The 18227-nt window shown below is 43.1% G+C and overlaps 2 protein-coding genes across 2 annotated transcripts; one reads left to right on the forward strand and one right to left on the reverse strand.

Moving 5' to 3' along the window:
• Positions 1-1152: 1152 nt before the first annotated feature.
• tecpr1a (tectonin beta-propeller repeat containing 1a) lies at positions 1153-12099 on the forward strand. The gene is made up of 24 exons (XM_030774212.1): positions 1153-1377; positions 1545-1727; positions 1819-1941; positions 2089-2211; positions 2664-2838; positions 2963-3063; positions 3329-3430; positions 4496-4644; positions 5294-5835; positions 6175-6320; positions 6948-7103; positions 7286-7435; positions 7877-8034; positions 8328-8455; positions 8712-8814; positions 8907-9003; positions 9279-9358; positions 9500-9556; positions 9658-9832; positions 10141-10276; positions 10580-10672; positions 11088-11194; positions 11458-11577; positions 11790-12099. Exons 1-24 carry the CDS (start codon positions 1153-1155, stop codon positions 11946-11948), a joined length of 3588 nt encoding a protein of 1195 aa, XP_030630072.1. The 3' UTR covers positions 11949-12099.
• A 1947-nt stretch (positions 12100-14046) lies between these two features.
• bhlha15 (basic helix-loop-helix family, member a15) lies at positions 14047-15699 on the reverse strand. The gene is made up of 2 exons (XM_030775262.1): positions 15595-15699; positions 14047-15101 (listed from the first exon to the last, which is right to left on the reverse strand). The coding sequence occupies exon 2, from the start codon at positions 15069-15071 to the stop codon at positions 14523-14525; it is 549 nt and encodes a 182-aa protein (XP_030631122.1). The 5' UTR covers positions 15072-15101; positions 15595-15699; the 3' UTR covers positions 14047-14522.
• Between the last annotated feature and the right edge of the window lie 2528 nt (positions 15700-18227).

The following is an 18227-nucleotide window of genomic DNA, read 5'->3' on the forward strand; positions in this document are numbered from 1 at the left end:
TGTGTTTTCGGATTGCTTCAAATGCAATATATCCATTAATCTCTGACCAGATTTTCAAACAATTTATTGTGGGCGTTGATGTGGCTAGCTTGGGTTCATTTAGCCGTAGCTAACGACTCGGGTACCACCTGCTGTATGTAGCCTTGTATAAGTTGCCTAAACTATTACGGCGTTTGCTTGCTAAGCCCCTGTTATGGCCGTGACACAACCTTTAAATGGCAGTATCGTTCTATCATAACACGAACAATTTTCGCTGAAGGCTTTTCTGTCAAAATTACAGCTTTGTCGCCTTGCCCGAAGCAGTTTGACTGGACCTTGGTGTAACAGTACGCTACACAAATAGTTAGCTAGCTACCGTGATTTACCCCCCTGTAGTAAACTGTGGCACACAGCGACTGCATGTCCGATATGGAGGATCAAACCTTAGTCCAAAACTGTGATTAAGTGGTTGTAATCTCTAGAAGCTATTTTTACTATAAAAATCGGGCCATAATTTCATTAAAAAAGTGTATCGCTTGGTCCAATTCTTTCTCACCATAACGATTAATATTTTTTTATCTGTCACAAAGCCTGGACTCAGACTTAGAGTCAAAGTATTCCACTTTTCCAAATTTTGCTCTAAGGAATAACCTAAGTGGTAATTTATTAACCTTGAGATGAATACACACTCAAAGGTAAGCAAAAGTTTTCAGCACAGTCGAAGAATAGCAATCATGTTGATCCCTTAAAAACCTTAAATGTTTTATTCGGTCAGTCTTACTAGAAACCCGGTTTTAGTTTTGACTGTTGGACGAGGCGATGGGGTGCATCAGTCCGCATTGTTCATGACTGACGGGTCAGACAGGGTGTCTGGGGAAGCCCCTGTGCAGGATCAGCTCTCGGCTGTCTGAATGAGGAACAGATTACAGAAATCCCGAAGTAGACCAGCTGTACTTTGAAACAGAAAACTTTGTTTCTGTCCAAACTATATTTAGCTTCCCCATTCTAATATGATTTGGTCAGAATTTGTGGTAGTCTGCGATAGCATAACAACTTCTGCTTTGCTAACGGTTTTACTGTGGAGTTAGAACGTCTGTCCTACGAGTCTGAGCAGAACTGTACTTCAGCAAAAGCCGCTCTGACTGGATGTCTCTCTTGGCAACAGGAGAAAACATGCCAAGCTCCCTCCTGTGGGCAGTAGATGTGTATGGGAGAGTTTATAGCCTCTCAACAGCAGGACAACAATGGGAGCAGTGTCGTGATGCCCACTTGGAGTTCAAACGTGTCACAGCTGTACAGCAATGTTGTTGGGGCATCGCCTGCGACCACAACATATACCTGAACGTCCACGCCAGTGACCTTCGCATTCGATTCCAGGAGGAGACCTACGAGAACCAGGTACCGGTAGTCAGACGACCCACTCGTTCAACAGTATAGCCAAGTTGGTAAAATAACACAGATTTTGGGCTATGACAGACAAGCACTAATTTACAAAGCATCCCCAAGGTCAATATGAGAGAGCTGTTCTTTGTTTTTTGTGAGTGTTTGGTTGCCTGTTTTCACAGCGCTGGAACCCCGTAGACGGTTTTTCTGACAGGCTGTTGCCGAGCGACCGCTGGCAATGGAGTGACATCACTGGTCTTAAGCATCAGCCTTTAGACAGTTTTCGGTTGCCCTCTGAAAACTGGGAGTGGGAGGCTGACTGGCACGTGGATGAGAATTTTGGAGGAGAGCCCACAGAAAAAGGGGTTAGTAGGAAAAACCCACATCAGCACAGCAATGCTCTACACTTCAGCTCTTTGCTGTGTACTTGTACGCTGATTATATTCATGGATTTAGGGTTGGACATATGCTATCGATTTTCCGGCCACCTACACCAAAGACAAAAAATGGAACTCTTGTGTCCGCCGTCGCCGTTGGATACGCTATCGACGATACAAGTCCTGTGATACCTGGGCAAAGGTATAGTGTCTGCCGAAAGAAGGAAACAACCACCTATGATCTCTTCCCATAAGTTGGTTTTGTATTATGTCATTATACTAACGCTGGCTTTGACAGTAATATTTCTGCAGCGTAATCATGTTCCATTGCCTGTGTGCGACTGAGCAGATCCCCTCAGAACAGACTTGCTCTCTGCCTGATCCCTTTAATGACATCAGCTGTGGAGGGTGGGACATCACAGAGGAGCCGAGAGGCCGTCTGTCCCTCTGGGCTGTCTCTCTGCAGGGAAAGGTCTGTCCAAGTCACTGCTGCCCTTAACTGTTTTACTGTGTTACAAACAGTCATTCGAATGATTTGTCTGCATCACGTAATGTAAGACATTACTGTGGCTGATAAATTAATGTTCTGATGTTTTAACTGTCCATTCAATCTTACCATTGGATTATAAATAAACAATAGGACTTATTGCTTTTGAAATATCTGTACGTATATTTAAAGCAGTTTGTTGTATAAATGTATAAAAAGCAATTATTGTCACTGTTAATCTGCATAGAGCTACTACACTCAGAGAGTTAATGGTTTAGTCATTTTAGATGTCTTGGTTCTTGGTTCTGTTTTGCAAACAAAGCATGGTTAGATTTTTTTGTTTTTTAAATGTCATATTTTGACTCTAAGCAGATTAATCTTCTCTCTCTCTCTCTCTCTGTCTCTCTCTGTCTCTCACTTTCGTCCCTGTTGCGCAGGTGTGGTTCCGGGACGGAATCCATCATCTGAACCCAGAAGGTTCTGCGTGGGAGGAGGTTTCCACCCCTGGGGAGGTGGTGCAGATAAGCTGTGGGCCGGCTGACCTGGTGTGGGCGGTGCTGTGGGAGGGCCAGCTGCTGGTGAGGGAGGGGATCGGCAGGGACAACCCCAAAGGTCAGACGCTGTCGCCCGCAAAATCTTAATTCGATTCGTCACACGCTTCATAGATCAAAGCGTAGTTTGGATTGGTTTCATTACATTTGCTAATGTAAACGCGTACATTTGTAAACGATTATAGGGAATTCTTGGCTAGTGGTGGAGTCTCCAAGTCCCGAGGTTGGTGCAATACATGTGGCGGTGGGAAGTAACGTAGTGTGGGCTGTCACAAAGGATCACAAAGTAAGAAAAAAGTCATCGGTCAAATACATAATCAAAATGTCCCAAATCTCAAACATGAAATTAAAGTTCATAGCACATTGTTGCATCTCCCAACTCCAATGTGGTGTTAATTGTCGACGATAAACAAAAGAATCACACATATTTCACGTTGTCTGTTAAACCTTATTGTCTGTTATTATTTGAATATTTAGTCTTTTTTTGGCAAGTGTCTTGTTTTTTTTTTACTTCTGAATATTTTATGATTTTGTTTTTCTCTGCGTTGTAGATTTGGTTTAGACGCGGCGTAAATTCCCATAATCCACGTGGCTCGGGCTGGATTGGGATGGTTGGGGAGATGGTGATGATTAATGTCGGTCTTAACGATCAGGTGAGAGACAGGCAGTCCAAATAACGACCGAATAATACATTTATCGCGCCCGCGATCCTTAAACGCGACCTCGGAATTATTGTGAAACACGGCGGTATCAGTTTAATCACACCTACGTTTCGTAACGTTCTCTCTCTCTCTCAAATTAGAACCCCCCACCCCAGCACCCCCCCCAACGCCCCCCCCATCCCCCCACCCCCCCTCCACCCCCCCCCTCCACTTCCCTCTTTCAGCTTTCTTCTCTAGCAACTGACAACATGTTCATGTCTTCCTGGCGCATATAAAACCAGACAGGCTCACGTTACTCGGAGGCATGTGTTTCTTTAAGGCCGCGGTGCTGAACATCAGACGTCGGAAGTTGCAAGCTCTGCACTGAGAGTTCATGTCCAAACCCCTCCGTCTGCCCTCTTTACTCCAGAGCCGTAACCCGAGAGCGGCGCGGGCAGGGTGCCCAGCTCCCCCACAGCAAACCTGCTTGATTACGTTATATGTATAGTAAAGTACATGCATGCCCCATCAGGGAAGGGCCTTCACGTATAGTTCTGTTTAAAGAAGTGGAAGGCGACAACTAGACACTGTGAACCTGTCGGCTGGAACATTCTAAAGAGCATGAGTGCTGAGAGACAGACCAGGTTGTTACAACTGATAAAGAAAGAAGGATGTTGAAAGCGTGAAGCGCAGTTTATAAAAGACATGCAAACAAGTGGAAAACATTACAACACACCGAGCTGTTTTCCTAAAATCGGTTTGGGAAATGCATTGCATTGATTACATCACTGAAAATGTCACCATTGCACCGAGTGTTTTTTTGAAAATACCTATTCGTATTGTAAGCTTAATTATACCAAGTCTTTTCTGAAAATATATATACTTATTGTAAGCTTAACTGATCACTGATGTTCATTTTATCACTTAATGTGTTGTAACTACATCGTAAAATTGATATAAAAAGACTATTTCTACACCACAGTACTGATATGATTCCACTGACCTAAGAGAGCTAATGAAGTGTGTGTGTGTGTGTGTATGCGTGTGTGTGTATGTGTGTGTGTTGGCTGGTTTCAGGTGTGGGCTATCAGCCGTGAGGACAGGGCTGTGTATTTCAGGCAAGGCGTGACCGCCAGTGAGCTGAGTGGGAAGGCCTGGAAGGCCGTGTCGGTGCCCAGGGACAGCGACCGCTCCCATTCCAGTGCCAGCACCAGCAGTCTGCACAGGTGACAGACCAGACGGCTTCCTCTTTCCACCAACGACCAACAGCTACGTCTCAGTCTGAGAAGGCGTGTAGCGTCTGGGAAACGATTTGCTATGTTTGTGAATATGGTTTACACAGGGGGGGGGGGGGGGATCATGGCACAGCTGAGGGGTGTTGGAGGGGTCATACGGGGTGTTTGAGTTTTTGGGGACCGTACAGCGAAATTCAGTCAGAGCCGGGTCAAAGAAGCATTTGAATAAATTTAATGAGTGGGCTCCGATTCCAATTCTCCTCCGCGCCGCCTTTCCACGTGACCTCAGTCCCTTAATTTGATGAAGAGGCTGTAAGGCATATTCATGTGATGCTTATTTGGTGTTGTTTCTACACACTCAGTCCTGTTAGAACTGGGGTAACTTCAGTAGAAAACCACACAAAGCAAAAAGTATTGGGACGGGGTCCAATTAATAATTAAAATATCTTAAATAATTAAAATAGTTTTGTCACTAGAGGGTTACGAACACTACTAGATAGCATTCGCCGAAGAGAATAACATCAGACTTTTAGTATTTTTTGCCGTAGCAAATTTTCAGTGGTAATACCAACTCGTGTGTGTGTATGTGTGTGTGTGTGTGTGTGTGTGTCTTGTGCGTGTTCTTCTCTCTGGCCTTAAGTGCGGGCTGTTTCTTTGGGGGCGAGGTGCGACTGCAGTCCCAGAACTCGGTGCTGAGTGATGTAGACTCAGACACGGAGAGGGTTTCGGCGGGAGCCCCACCCGCCCCTGAGCCGGCAGACGTCCCAAAGCCACGCATCCCCAAAGTGACCAGCGACAGCTTCATCTCCGAGCTCGTGTCCGATCGCGAGGGGCAGATCGGTAGGCGGGAGGTTCCGCCGGTAGCCCCCGGGTCCTCCATCCCGGAGGAGGAGCAGACGGAGGGGGAGGCGGAAGACAAAGGCGAACAGGTCGCGGGGCTGTCCTCCAGCCGTTCGGGTGGGCTAGACCCCCAGTGGAGCAACGTGGACCTGCAGGAGGAGCAGGCGCAGCCGGCCGCTCCACCCGCCGCGGACGCGGCTGATACCTGCAGCCTGTCGTCTGTCGCCACCTATAACCTGGAGGAGCCGTACGGAGCTGACGAGCACCCCCTGTGGGCGTGGGTCAGCGGGGGAGGCTGTGCCATCGACTCCCACTCTCAGCTAAACTGGTTTAACTCTACAGGTCAGCCGCTTGTGTTGGTTACCAACCGCCCACTTTTCTCGTTATCTGAAGTAGTCTGTTTAATGTAGTCGCTTGGATATGTTGTGCTACCAGCACGGTCTCATAGCTTTTCAGCGGAGTCAGAATAGGACAGTCGATCATCAATAAGGGAACAAAGTTTAGTTTTATTTCCTAACAATCAGGGTTTCCATTCCAAAAGTCTGTGTACCAAGTATGACGATTTATCCCTATTTTTTTTTTTTTTTTAGAATGGGGAAGTGTGTCAGTCTTTGTGAGTTATTGCTGTCTGAAACAGGTGTTTCCATTTTTATCACTGTTTAATGTCTGTCTTCACGTCAGGCCTGAATTCCTCTGTGCCGTCCATGTCTCTGTCCATAACGCCTGCGCAGACGGCTGCCTGGCGGAGGCAGATCTTCGAGCAGCTCAACGAGCGGTCTAAGAGAGAGATGGAGAATTTCAAACATTACGAGCAGGCCGTAGAGCAGGTAAAAAACTGGTTTAAAAAAAAGAAAAGAAGAAGAAGAAGTAGAATCAACAGAGGAAACAAGGAGAATGACACTTGTGTGATACTTGATGTGCTGAGTTGGTCGTTCTGCCATTTGAAATGAACTAATGACTTTTATCATCCGTCCATTTGTGATCTGTTAGAGTATTAGCGCCGCGTCGGACTGTGACAGGGACAATGTGCGAAAAGTAAGCGCTGTAGAAAGTAGAGTTTAATTCGGTTCAGCCTGTGCTGTGTAGAAATGCAGAGAACTGTTTCCATATCCAGCTCCCTAAAGCCCAGAGCTCTGTATGTTTTAGGTCTCTCTCTCTCTCTCGCTGCTCTAACACGACTGCTTCAGCTGGTCAAAGGTTATGTTATTTCCAGAGAGGTTGAATCAGGTGTGTGTTTGAGCAGGAAGAGACCTTGCAGTTCTGTAGACCTCCAGAAGAGGGATCGAGACGCTAATTTTATTAGAGTTCAGACGCCACGATTAGCGTCACGTGCCATTCAAGCTTCGCTGTTAACTTTTGAGAATATTGACTGTATGTATGTGCAATGAACCATAACTTATCTCATTGTCCCCCTCCCCCTCCACCATCTTCCTGCTTATCCGCTTGTCCCGAAGTCTGTGTGGGTGAAGAAGGGCACCATGCAGTGGTGGAGAGATTGGAAACCACACAAATGGGTGGATGTGCAGTTTGCCTTAGAGCAGTTCTCAGGTCCGGAGGGTAATAAGGACGGTATTCTGTTCATATACTACACCTTCAACGACGAGAAGAAGGTAAGTTCGTCATTTACCTTCGTTCAGCAATTTCAAAAACGGACTAATGTGCTTCAAATGATCAATTTTGAAGTGTGAGTAACTCATTAACGAGTCACATTCCTTAGTTGTTTTGAAAACCTCCGAAAACTCAAATTGTTCTTACTTACCATGCTCTGTTATGTCTTTTCCTTTCGCCACAGTATCTTCACGTGTTCTTAAACGAGGTGACAATCCTGGTGCCAGTGCTGAATGACTTCAAGCACACGTTTGCCATTTACACAGCAGAGAGGACCAAACAGAGATGGCCCATACGTCTGGCAGCAGCCACGGAGCTGGAGATGCATGACTGGGTACAGAAAGTCTTCCGCTGTTTTCACACCGGGAGGTTATTTCACTTCTAGTTGTATTACTCGACTCTGTATCCTGGCAACAGTCACAGCTGTCCGGTACTAATGTTCTTAATCAGTTCCTTGACTGCATATCCCAGACTGCTTGAATTGTTTAGTAAATTCATTCAGTTAAAGGTGAAGAATGATGCTATAAACTGTCCTGCTTTACCAAGCTCTTAACAAAAAATACATTAATATTTGAAAAGAGATTTTGACCAGCAAGAACAGAAAAAATGTAAAAAGCTAATATTAGACACTCATACTCATACCAGATATCAGGCAAGTTTCACTAACCCATTGAGCTGGCCACTTCAGTCCACTGATAACTGGAATTTAATTGGCACCGTGTGTGTGTGCGTGTGCTTGCATGCGTGTGTGTGTGTGTGTGTGTGTGTTTGATAGCTGGCTCTTCTCAGTGTGTCTTGCTGCGACTCCAGAGGAATCCAAGGCCCTCCATCGAAACAGGCCATCTGGTCCATCACCTGTAAAGGGGACATTTTTGTCAGCGAACCCACGCCCAGCCTGGAGGCGTCACCCTACCCCACACCTTGCGACCAGATGTAAGACTTCCAGGGTGGGAGCTGTCTGCATTGGCATGACCAGTGGGAAAGAAGCACCTGGATCTTCCCACATTACTATTTACCATAGATAGATCCATACGCATTTACATTATCACGTTTGACAGTGGTTGTGTAAATAGCAGGGGCAGTTGCAAAATAAGATATTTTAACTTGCCACTACTGTTCTGTGTTTTCAGTTCAGATTTCTGGTTGTTTTTTTGTTATTTTTGTCATGAAAATCTATCTGAGGTAGACTTTTCCATAGTGAGGATGTTCTTTGCTCTTTTGTGCAGGTTTTGGCGTCAGGTGGGAGGGCATCTGCGTATTATAGAGTGTAATAGTTTGGGTGTGGTGTGGGGGATTGGCTATGACCACACAGCTTGGGTTTACACAGGAGGCTATGGAGGAGGTTTCTTTCAGGGTAAATGGGCTCTCTTTATTTCCTTATATTTAACTCAAGAGTCAAACCGTATGCTTACGCCTGTGAAAGAGTTCACAGGCATTCTGTAAAAAAAATATCTAAATTTAAGGCTGTTTGTAAATACATAATAATGTTTACACACACACACATCCCCACACTCATTTTTTTCCTTCTCCATTCACATGATAAGAGGATACGACACACACGCACACCACACACATGTAAAATAGTGGTGTGCTCTCATGTTTTTATTCAGGGTTGGCCAGCAGCACAGACAACATCTACACTCAGACAGATGTGAAGAGTGTCTACATTTATGAGAACCAGCGCTGGAATCCTGTCACTGGATATACTAACAGGTATCAAGCTCTTAACCCCCAGGACCAATGACTGCCTGCAGATTGGGCAGTGTCAGTGCATACTGAGTGCGGTTTCTCACTCTGTCCTGCAGGGGGCTCCCTACAGACCGTTACATGTGGAGTGATGCCTCAGGCCTGCAGGAATGTACCAAAGCCAACACCAAACCTCCCTCTCCCAACTGGACCTGGGTTTGTTTCACTGTCCAATGTCTTCAGGATACATCACTTGATAAAAGCAGCAGAGTTTCAGTTCACATTAACTGTTGACAGCATGGTCGGCGTTTGTTGTTGTGGTAGTGTGTTTGATATACAAGAGATATCAACAGATATATGCAACTGATACATTGTATCTGCATAACAGTATAGTAAAACAGTACAAATAAATAGAATTTTTAATTTCCTAAAATGTGGTCAGAGCTTTCTTTTATGATAACATCCTTTTCTTTTCTTTTTTTTTTGAGTAGGTGTCAGACTGGGCTATTGACTACGGTGTCCCAGGAGGGACAGACAGAGAGGGCTGGCAGTATGCAGCAGATTTTCCTGCGTAGGTGTCTTCACAGTTTATGCATTTCACAGAGTAGATGCAGAAAGTGAATACAGAAGCTGTTTTCTGTTGTTACTGGCTTGCTCATGGTTTTAGTTCGCAATTATTTTATCAAGTAATGTCGTTTGTTTGCTTGTCTAGGTCATACCATGGTCATAAAACATTGAAGGACTTTGTACGCCGCAGGCGTTGGGCCAGGTTTGAGAACTCTTGCCTCTCTCTGTTTATACACAGAGAACACACTGTATGGTGTTTTGTTTCAGTCTGTTTGCCTTGCTACTCATACTCCCTTTTTACAGGAAATGTAAACTCACCACCACCGGTCCCTGGCAGGAAGTCCCGCCCATCTCGCTGAGTGACATAACCATCCTGCCGTGTGGGCCTAAAAGCACAGTGGAGCAGGTGCCCCTTTGGGCCATTAGTAACAAAGGGGACGTCCTCTGTCGACTGGGTGTGACCTCTCTAACCCCTGCTGTAAGAGATTCTTTCACCCATCTTAAAGTCATATCACGTTTAGTTTCGCTCAGTGAAATCACATTCATTAACTCACTAGTCTCTGATACCATTTATCACATTTCAAAAATGAGATTGATTATATGACAGTTAAATTTGTGTTTCCCAACCTGTTAATATTAATCTATTGTCAATAGTGAAAAAAACAAAGAAAACTCTTGTCCACAAAACTCTCAGGACGTTTTTACTGTTGTCATGGTTAGAGAGCACTGACTCATTCAGTGACCTTGTGTTTAATCCTAACTGGAGCTGGTGTTCTTTGCTTACAGGGGTCGTCATGGCTACATGTGGGCACAGATCAACCTTTCAAATCGATCTCCATCGGTGGGGTTCACCAAGTGTGGGCCATAGCGAGGGACGGCTCTGCTTTCTACAGGGGTTCCGTATCGGCCCAGAACCCTGCCGGTGAGACGTAGAACCGCGTTCGCGCATCTGTTTTCGCTCCTGTTCCTGCAGCGCTATAGCGCTCGATCTTTGTCCTAAAGAAAAGGACACACGCGCTGTGTTTGTGTAACAAGACTCCGTCACGACGGATGTGTATTCATAGTCTTCACCCACGTGTTTAGTATGCATTTTTACCGATTTCCTCTCGTCATCGTGGTCATCCTAGTCATGTTGGTGCTGCTGACAGCAGTGACAGTTGTAGTCATGCAGTCATCGGTTTCTGATTGGATCTCTCTCATCTGTCTGTATTTTTCCTTATCTCAGGAGACTGCTGGTACCACATCCCCTCCCCAGCCAGGCAGAAGCTTAAACAGGTGTCTGTGGGGAGGACGTCAGTTTATGTGGTAGATGAAAATGGTAAAAAATCAATTTGTAATTTCATTTAGGTTTTGTTTTTTTTGTTTTTTTCTAATGTAGTGTGGTTGAACAGAAAGAATGTCTCCAAAACATTACCTCCTTAGCGCCATTCTCCTGAGCTTGGCACTTTGCTGTAGAACTTGCTGACTCACAAACCTTGACCCCAGTCTCTAGAGCCTGTAGATACCTTGCCTGGTTGAGGCCAGCAGTTAGAGGCAAATCAGTTTACATACACATATGGTGAAATCAGTGTTATTCTGTATTTTTACTTTATTTCTAAATCGTTTTTTTTCTTTACAGTTATCCAGAAGACAGTTAGTTTGTTAGGACAAGTGCTCTCATGCTCTTGAACTTCATTTAGGTTAGTATTTTCTATTAGTGATGCTGGTGTTGTTTTATGGTTCTGTGTGAACAGGAAACTTGTGGTACAGGCAGGGGGTGACACCCAGCTACCCCCAAGGCTCCTCCTGGGAACACATCTCCAATAACGTACGCAAAGTCTCTGTGGGACCCCTGGACCAGGTCTGGAAACTTCCGTATTCCACCTTAAATCAACATACCCATATAACACTGTCACTGAAGCTAACGTGTATTGCAGGTGTTTTGTTGCACCCTGTATAGACCAGTGATGTGTCATTTTATTCTCACATAAGTGTTGTGGCTCTGGTCTTTTATGATATGACCTACATTGTGGTAGAACAATGTAGGTCATATTCAGTGACAGAACCAGTGTGCTGTCACTGAATTGGCTCTGACTTGCTGTGGCTGTGTTTTTTTTTTTTAAGGTGTGGATCATTGCTGATAAGGTCCAAGGCAGCCACAGTCTGAGCTGTGGGACTGTATGTCGCAGGTTGGGCGTGCAGCCCGTGGAACCAAAGGGACAGTCTTGGGACTATGGCATTGGGGTGAGTTGAATAGATGTCAGCTTGACAGCAAACTACCAAAATACAACTTTACAGTCATGTCTGCGGCTGCTCGTCATCTTTTGAAAAGTTCAGTGCTTTCAGATTTCAAAAGTTCAGATTTCTTGCTGTAGGTCATTAAATGGTGGATGAAATTAAGTATTTCATAGACAAACCGTCTTTTTGGTTTTCTTGTTTGTTTGTTTTTTTGCCAGGGTGGCTGGGACCACGTTACGGTCAGAGCGAATGCAATGGAGGCACCGCGGATCAGCATGCCATCGCTAACCGACAATGCCAACAACCGCACGGCGCCACGCAGTCCGGCTCCCGTCAGGAACCAGCCCGAAATGAACGGAAACGCTTTAGGATCTTAAAAACGGAAAACCAATTCGGAACCGACTTGTCTAAAAAACCACCACCATTCTCTACCGTAGCCACCGAACCTCTCTCGTTTCAGCGCAGCGTTCCATCCATTGGCTCTCAAAAAAACGTTCGTCGGCTCTTCCCGGATGGATCTGTCGCTGCTCGTCCTCCCTCCGTGTATATAATCTCGTATGTCTGTTCCCCTTCTCAGGCCCCACGATTTTTTTTGGTTCCATCCAACTCAGTCTCTCACCACTGTTAGCTTGGCAGCTAGTGACCCCATTAGAGCGTAGCGTCACCATTAGAATGAATGTGAAATAGAACTGTCCATTTTTTTTTTACTGTCGTTTTTGTCTAGATAATTCTGCAGTAAGTTTTAATTTAATTTTTTTTTTTTAAAGACGTAATAATTAAGCATACAGAACTATAATGTTTATTTATTGGTTTTATAAGTGTGTGTGGGGTTTGGTGTGGCTATCTTCATTTTCATGTTTGGTTTGTGTTTGGTAACTAGGGTTTTTTTTTTTTTTCGTTTTGTGTTTTTTTTTTTAATTTGTGCTTGGTGAAAGGGCATTCATAGAGAGGAGCACTTGCGAATGGTTGGTAGGGTTTTGGTGCGTACGGCAGGGTACTCTCAACATGATAAGTATTGAACCACCACAAAAAACATACAGGGTAACATTCTGACTAAAATGACACGCATTTGTTTACGTCCATAGGACACTTACAAGTCCAACGTATGGTACACTTCAAAGGACAGTCAAAAATATGATTTTATATTAAAATTATTTCAGTTCTGTGTCATTTTCATAGGAGGCTTAAGATGTATTATGCTTGAAAAAGCTGGTGTGGTTATTAAGATATACTGTGGAAAATTTAACAAACCAGTACTATTTAGTATTTATCACCTCATTTGTGAAATATCTACTTTTGCTCCTTAAAGGAAAAAAAAAATATTGGAATGTACTGCTGCAGAGATGTAAACCTGCTGGTAACAGGTTTGGGTTTTTTTGTTTTTTTTTAAAGATATTTTGTTTCTGATGACTGATTGAGCACATTTGCGTGATCATTAGCATATGGAAAGGGAATTGTGGGTAAAGGTGGCAGGAGCTCCAGCTACATTTGCCATTTCAACGAGTTAAAAAAAAAAAAGGAAAAAAAAGTCTTAAAAGTCTACTGATCACTCACCCTCAGCCACTGGACAGGAGACTAGGAGGATTTTACTGCTGTGACTGACATACGTGATGTGCAATATTTAGTTTTATCTTAAGACAATGTAAAAAGCTTAAATTGTATCCTCTCAAAAGCGCTTGACCTCGTAGGTCACCCTTTATGTATCATTCTCTTACCCTTGGCTATCAGAGTGAGCCAAAGAGGAGCACAAATGACTTTAAGAGGGGCGTTACGAGGCATTTATTTTAATGTTGTTACTAATTATGTTTATGTATTGGAATGAATGGCCAGTGCTCTTAATGTATTGTTTTCTGTCTGTTTTGCTGAATCCAAGAAAACGACTAAAAATCAATACAGCGTGACATTTTAATGATTAAAATAACATGACATACCATGACATGAGGGCACTGTTCTGCTGTGACAAGGGTACTGCTGTAAACACAGATGGATATGTTTTAAAATAAACTATATATGGCGACATGAGGCAAGTGGTTTTAAGTGTAAGAAAGAAAAAAAAAGATCCTAAAGATGTACTGTCTATGACTGCTCAGCTTGACTGGTATCATGTGCTTGTACAAAGACTGTGTATACAGGCATCTCTACCAGTAAGACAGATTCAATTACACCATACTGAGTTTTCTATAGACATTCCAGACTTCAATATTCCAGTTAAAAATTCCAGTTGAACTTATAAGATCATTCTTTTGTCAGTTTTTTTGTCTCTATAATTGTCTCAGTCATTTATTCCATGTTGAAAATTTACTTGTAAGGTAAAAAAAAAAGAGAGAGAGACTACTGAAAAAGATGTTTCAACAAAACTCTTGTTGTTGAGTAGTTGATAATGTATTCTTCCCAGAAATCCGTGTGAGCATGGTCTTCATCTTCCCAATAAATGTGATGATTAATTGTCTGCTTTTTGACTTTTTACTCTGTTGTAATTTGACCTTTTTTTTTTTTTTTTATTATTCCTATGTCATGTTGTTATGCCCTATTACATACCAAGTTTAGTGACTGTACAACTTAGATTGTTTCAATTGTCTTCCTTCCATGAAGTTACTATGAACAAGTTAGAATGCCATAGCTACAGAACTGACAACAGTTGCCGGTGGCAACTTTGCCGTTTGTTGTGGGGTCAGCATTATGGGAGTGAATTGTTAAAGAACATCTTTCTTTAATGACTCCCCCAGTTTCTGTTTGTGTGTGTTCTAGTCAGATCTGTTTGATAACCCCTTTAGCATTTTCTAACCCTTATCTCGACCTCAGAGTTCCACCCGGTCTGGAAATGGACTCTTGTTTGCAGATGTATTTCAGCACTTCCCTTCCCTCCGAAAGGCCGGTGTTTTAACGCAGCATCCAGTCTGTCATTTGCGTTTTCAGTCTATTGGAGATGCTGCGATTGCGTTGAGCTCGTGTTAGCTGCCTTGACTGAAGCTGCGGATGTGTTGCAGGTACTTGGACAGGCTCTCCTCTCCCTCCTCGTCCAAGTGCTGCTGGTAGCACTGGAGGAGGCGGGCGGCGTTGGCCTCCGCCTGGCTCTCCTCGTGGGGTAGGCACGCGCTGGACATGCCCAGAATGATGGTGGTCAGGGATTTAATATAGTTTTTGGCCAGCGTGAGGGTCTCGATCTTAGAGAGTTTCTTGTCTGTTTTGACGTGGGGTATGGCTTCGCGTAAAGCCTGAAAGGCATTGTTGAGTTTGTGCATCCTCTGCCGTTCTCTCTCGTTGCTCTCCAGCCGGCGGACGTTGCGTTCCTTGACGCTGTTGCCCTGCCTCCTGCGTCGGGTTGCCATCCCCGTGTCGCCACGCTCGGCCCGTATCGTTCTCCAGGTCCTGCCCAGACGCACGGACGCCTCTGAACCCTCGTGTTCGCTGGACCCTGGTTCTGTCTCCAGCTGGAAGTCTGGATCTGGCTCTGCCCAAGCCTGCCTGCTCCGCTTGGCCCCCTTCCCTTTGGACTTCATAGTTCAGTCCCCTACACTTCTGTGCAGGCCCTGACATGTTAGTTGAACATTTTTAGTCAAACATTCATCAGTGTGGCTGCACCTACCTGACAGGACTACAGGCAGGCATCTTAGACAGCAATTTACTGACTGATAGAAAGCAGTAACCAAACTAAATAATTTGTTTCAAAACAGTATATTGAGAATTTTATGTTAGTCTACAATTACACTGTTAACAAACTGGTTAAAATGAAAGGTTCGTTTAAGATGATGCCAAAATGGTGCCAAGGTTGTTCTACACGTCACTTTAAATGTTAAGTTTCTCATGGTTACATTCTTCAGTTTTGGGAGGTGAATTCAACAACCATATAGCCCTGCATTAAAGCAACAAAACATATAACAAACAATTTTATCCGGTTACCCCTAACGTTTCGTGTCGTTTTTCAACATGTATAGGTATTATAAAATGAATAGAAAAGTGTTTATTCTGTTTGCTTGTGGTCTGACGAAATTAATCGAACACAGAAAGCAACGTCTGGCTTACCTCAGAAATGACACTCTGTTGAAATAACCGTAAATCACAAACTTTCGGAGGGCAAAAGTAGTCTACACAAAAGAACATCCATTAATTCCTTGTGACGTTATCACAGAGCCCAGCAGACAGCCGTCGTTCACCCAAAATGAAATGATAACGGTCACATGTGCGAGTACCTGTTGCTGCCTAATGTACACGTAGCGTTTGTTCGGCCAATAGAACTGAGCTTCCGTTTCAAACCCGTTTGCGCGCATCATGTTTAAGGGACTTGCGTAAGTCTCACAAACAAGTCATAAAATGCCTATTTTTAAAATTCTCTCTCTCATTGTAGACAGCCTAAGTAACATGCTGACTTTTATAAAAGATATTTTTCAGTTTTGAATTGTTCTGTGTAGACGATGCTATAGAATGAACGTTGGTAATCGAAATATCAAATTACTTTATCGATGGAAACGTTAGACCCTGTTTAGTGAATTAACATATTTGTATATACATGAAAAACCAGATCACATTCCTCAAGGACGTTTTTACTCGAGTAGTAATGGTAACCTTATTTCCATAGTGTTTTATCAAGTTAAACGTTACAAAATATTTGCATAAAAAGTTTGCATGTCAAACACCTATATTCTCTTCTTTTCTTTCTACCTTTTTCTTTTACCAACGATTCGTGTAGACATTACTTTATCATTGATTAAACAGTATTGAGTGTCACCCCACATTTCCACATAGAATTTTTTAAAGACAATTAAGGGTACAAACATCAAACCTGGTACAACTTATTATTTTGAAGTAAGTCATAACTATGATCGCTACTTGTCATTACACCTAGTATTTAAAAAAAAAAATGGGTGTAATAGGAATATGGGTGTAACACCTTATTTAAAATCATCAATTTAAAATCATCAGAGGTTGTTGTTTAGAATTGTAAACAACAAAAACAAAATATAAGCTGAGTACACATTAGGGACTGAACTGGACTCAGGAGTGTTTGATGGCTGTTTTCCCATGCTTACAGTTTTCTGTAGGCTTGTCAGTTTAGGATTCAGGTTTAACCACCCTTGTTTCTTCACGCTGACAGATATAGAGTGTCCTTAATCAAACACAGACATGTTTATCTTCATCATTGTTTCATTTTCATTATTGGAAAAAAAAATGGATATAGAAGCATGAATATACCCTTCATTTAACAGTGTGGAAAACAACAAAACTTTCCTGTTTTACTTACTCAGACTACATTTTGCCTTCTTTAAATGAAAAGAAATTTAATTAAAAAAAAATGCACAAGAGAACATCTCCTTTTAATTCCCTTGCAGCCTCTTTCAAAGATAAAAATGTTTTAACAGTCCATTAGAAATGTTAATCCTTTACAGAAGACAGGAGATTTCAAAAGATGAAAGACTGATTCATTCATTTAAATTCAAGAGAACAATTTTTCTCAAATACTTAGCATTTCAGAGGTCACCTCATTTGTAAATAACCACCTCACGATAAACCCCACTGGGATGACTGACAATGGGTTTTGGCCCTTAAGGCAAATCTAAATTACCATATTACACTGTAAAATTCATGAGCAAATGCATTTCATATTCTCATAATGATTCAGCTTTTGTTTTCTCCATCTTGCCCATGTATTGGAATCAGAGCCGAAATGAAGGGGAACTGGAGCAGATTCAGGGAGGGTCACTTATATATCTTAAGCCTGCTCACTGAGCTGTGTACCAAAAAAAATGTACTGAAGTCTAAAGAAACTATTTCACTGGGGATTAAGCAAAAGTGTGAAGAGTAGTATAGGTTGGGAATCGCCCTGAGAAAAGGGTGCACCTCACACCTGTTCTACTCCCAGAGGCTATCGGTCCAAAGTGACTACCCCCCTCCCCCCGATGCTGATGTCCTTGGTTTGCGGAGTTTGGACAGTGTGGCCTATTCCAAGGCTCCGTGCTCCAGCCCAGCCCGGTGTGTTTAATCTAGCAGCACTTTCTGCTAAGACTGAAAACATGCCATTTGCAGAGGCAGCACTTACTTCTATTTCTCCTCTGTGCACTTCATTTCCCTTCAGCCACCCATAATGATCTAGTTGGCAGCCCAAGACAGTGATATGGAGCCCAGCCCCATTTACACACACACACACACACACACACGCTCAAACAGAGTGCATTTATACAGAATGACAGACAAACACACTCTTAACCTCTTCATCCCTCTGTTTACCTTCCATTTGCATGTTACAGTCTGTGAATGGAACAAGTCACTAGAAACATATCTCGAGATAACTTGGTGATTTGCATACTACAGACCAAGCTGTAGCACAACCTCTGTTCATGATGCTTTTTATCCTACTCAGTGCCAGCAGAGGCGTGCTTAAACCATACACAGTGTTTTACATTAAGATGAAACAATATACGCTATCGCTAACATTTAAAAACAATAAAAAGGATAAGATATGGTAAGCAAATCTACACTAAATTAGTCCCCCATTAAGACACAAATGTAATTAGACTCACAGCATACACATATAATTCATATACCAATTACAGCATTTTAAGAACTAAGGGGATAATGTACATGGCACTCAACACGATTCAATTAGGGAAAAAAGCAATCCTAAGACAAATAAACAAATAAAACAGCAAATATTAGCAAAC

The sequence above is a fragment of the Chanos chanos genome, chromosome 5 (assembly GCF_902362185.1).
Source record: "Chanos chanos chromosome 5, fChaCha1.1, whole genome shotgun sequence".
Taxonomy (NCBI): domain Eukaryota; kingdom Metazoa; phylum Chordata; class Actinopteri; order Gonorynchiformes; family Chanidae; genus Chanos; species Chanos chanos.

Coding starts and splice junctions, on each gene's coding strand:
- tecpr1a (XM_030774212.1), top strand. CDS start 1,153: ATGCCAAGCTCCCTCCTGTGGGCAGTAGATGTGTATGGGAGAGTTTAT. Junction 8,815..8,906: donor GTCACTGGATATACTAACAG/GTATCAAGCTCT, acceptor TCTGTCCTGCAG/GGGGCTCCCTACAGACCGTT. Junction 9,833..10,140: donor TGACCTCTCTAACCCCTGCT/GTAAGAGATTCT, acceptor CTTTGCTTACAG/GGGTCGTCATGGCTACATGT.
- bhlha15 (XM_030775262.1), bottom strand. CDS start 15,071: ATGAAGTCCAAAGGGAAGGGGGCCAAGCGGAGCAGGCAGGCTTGGGCA.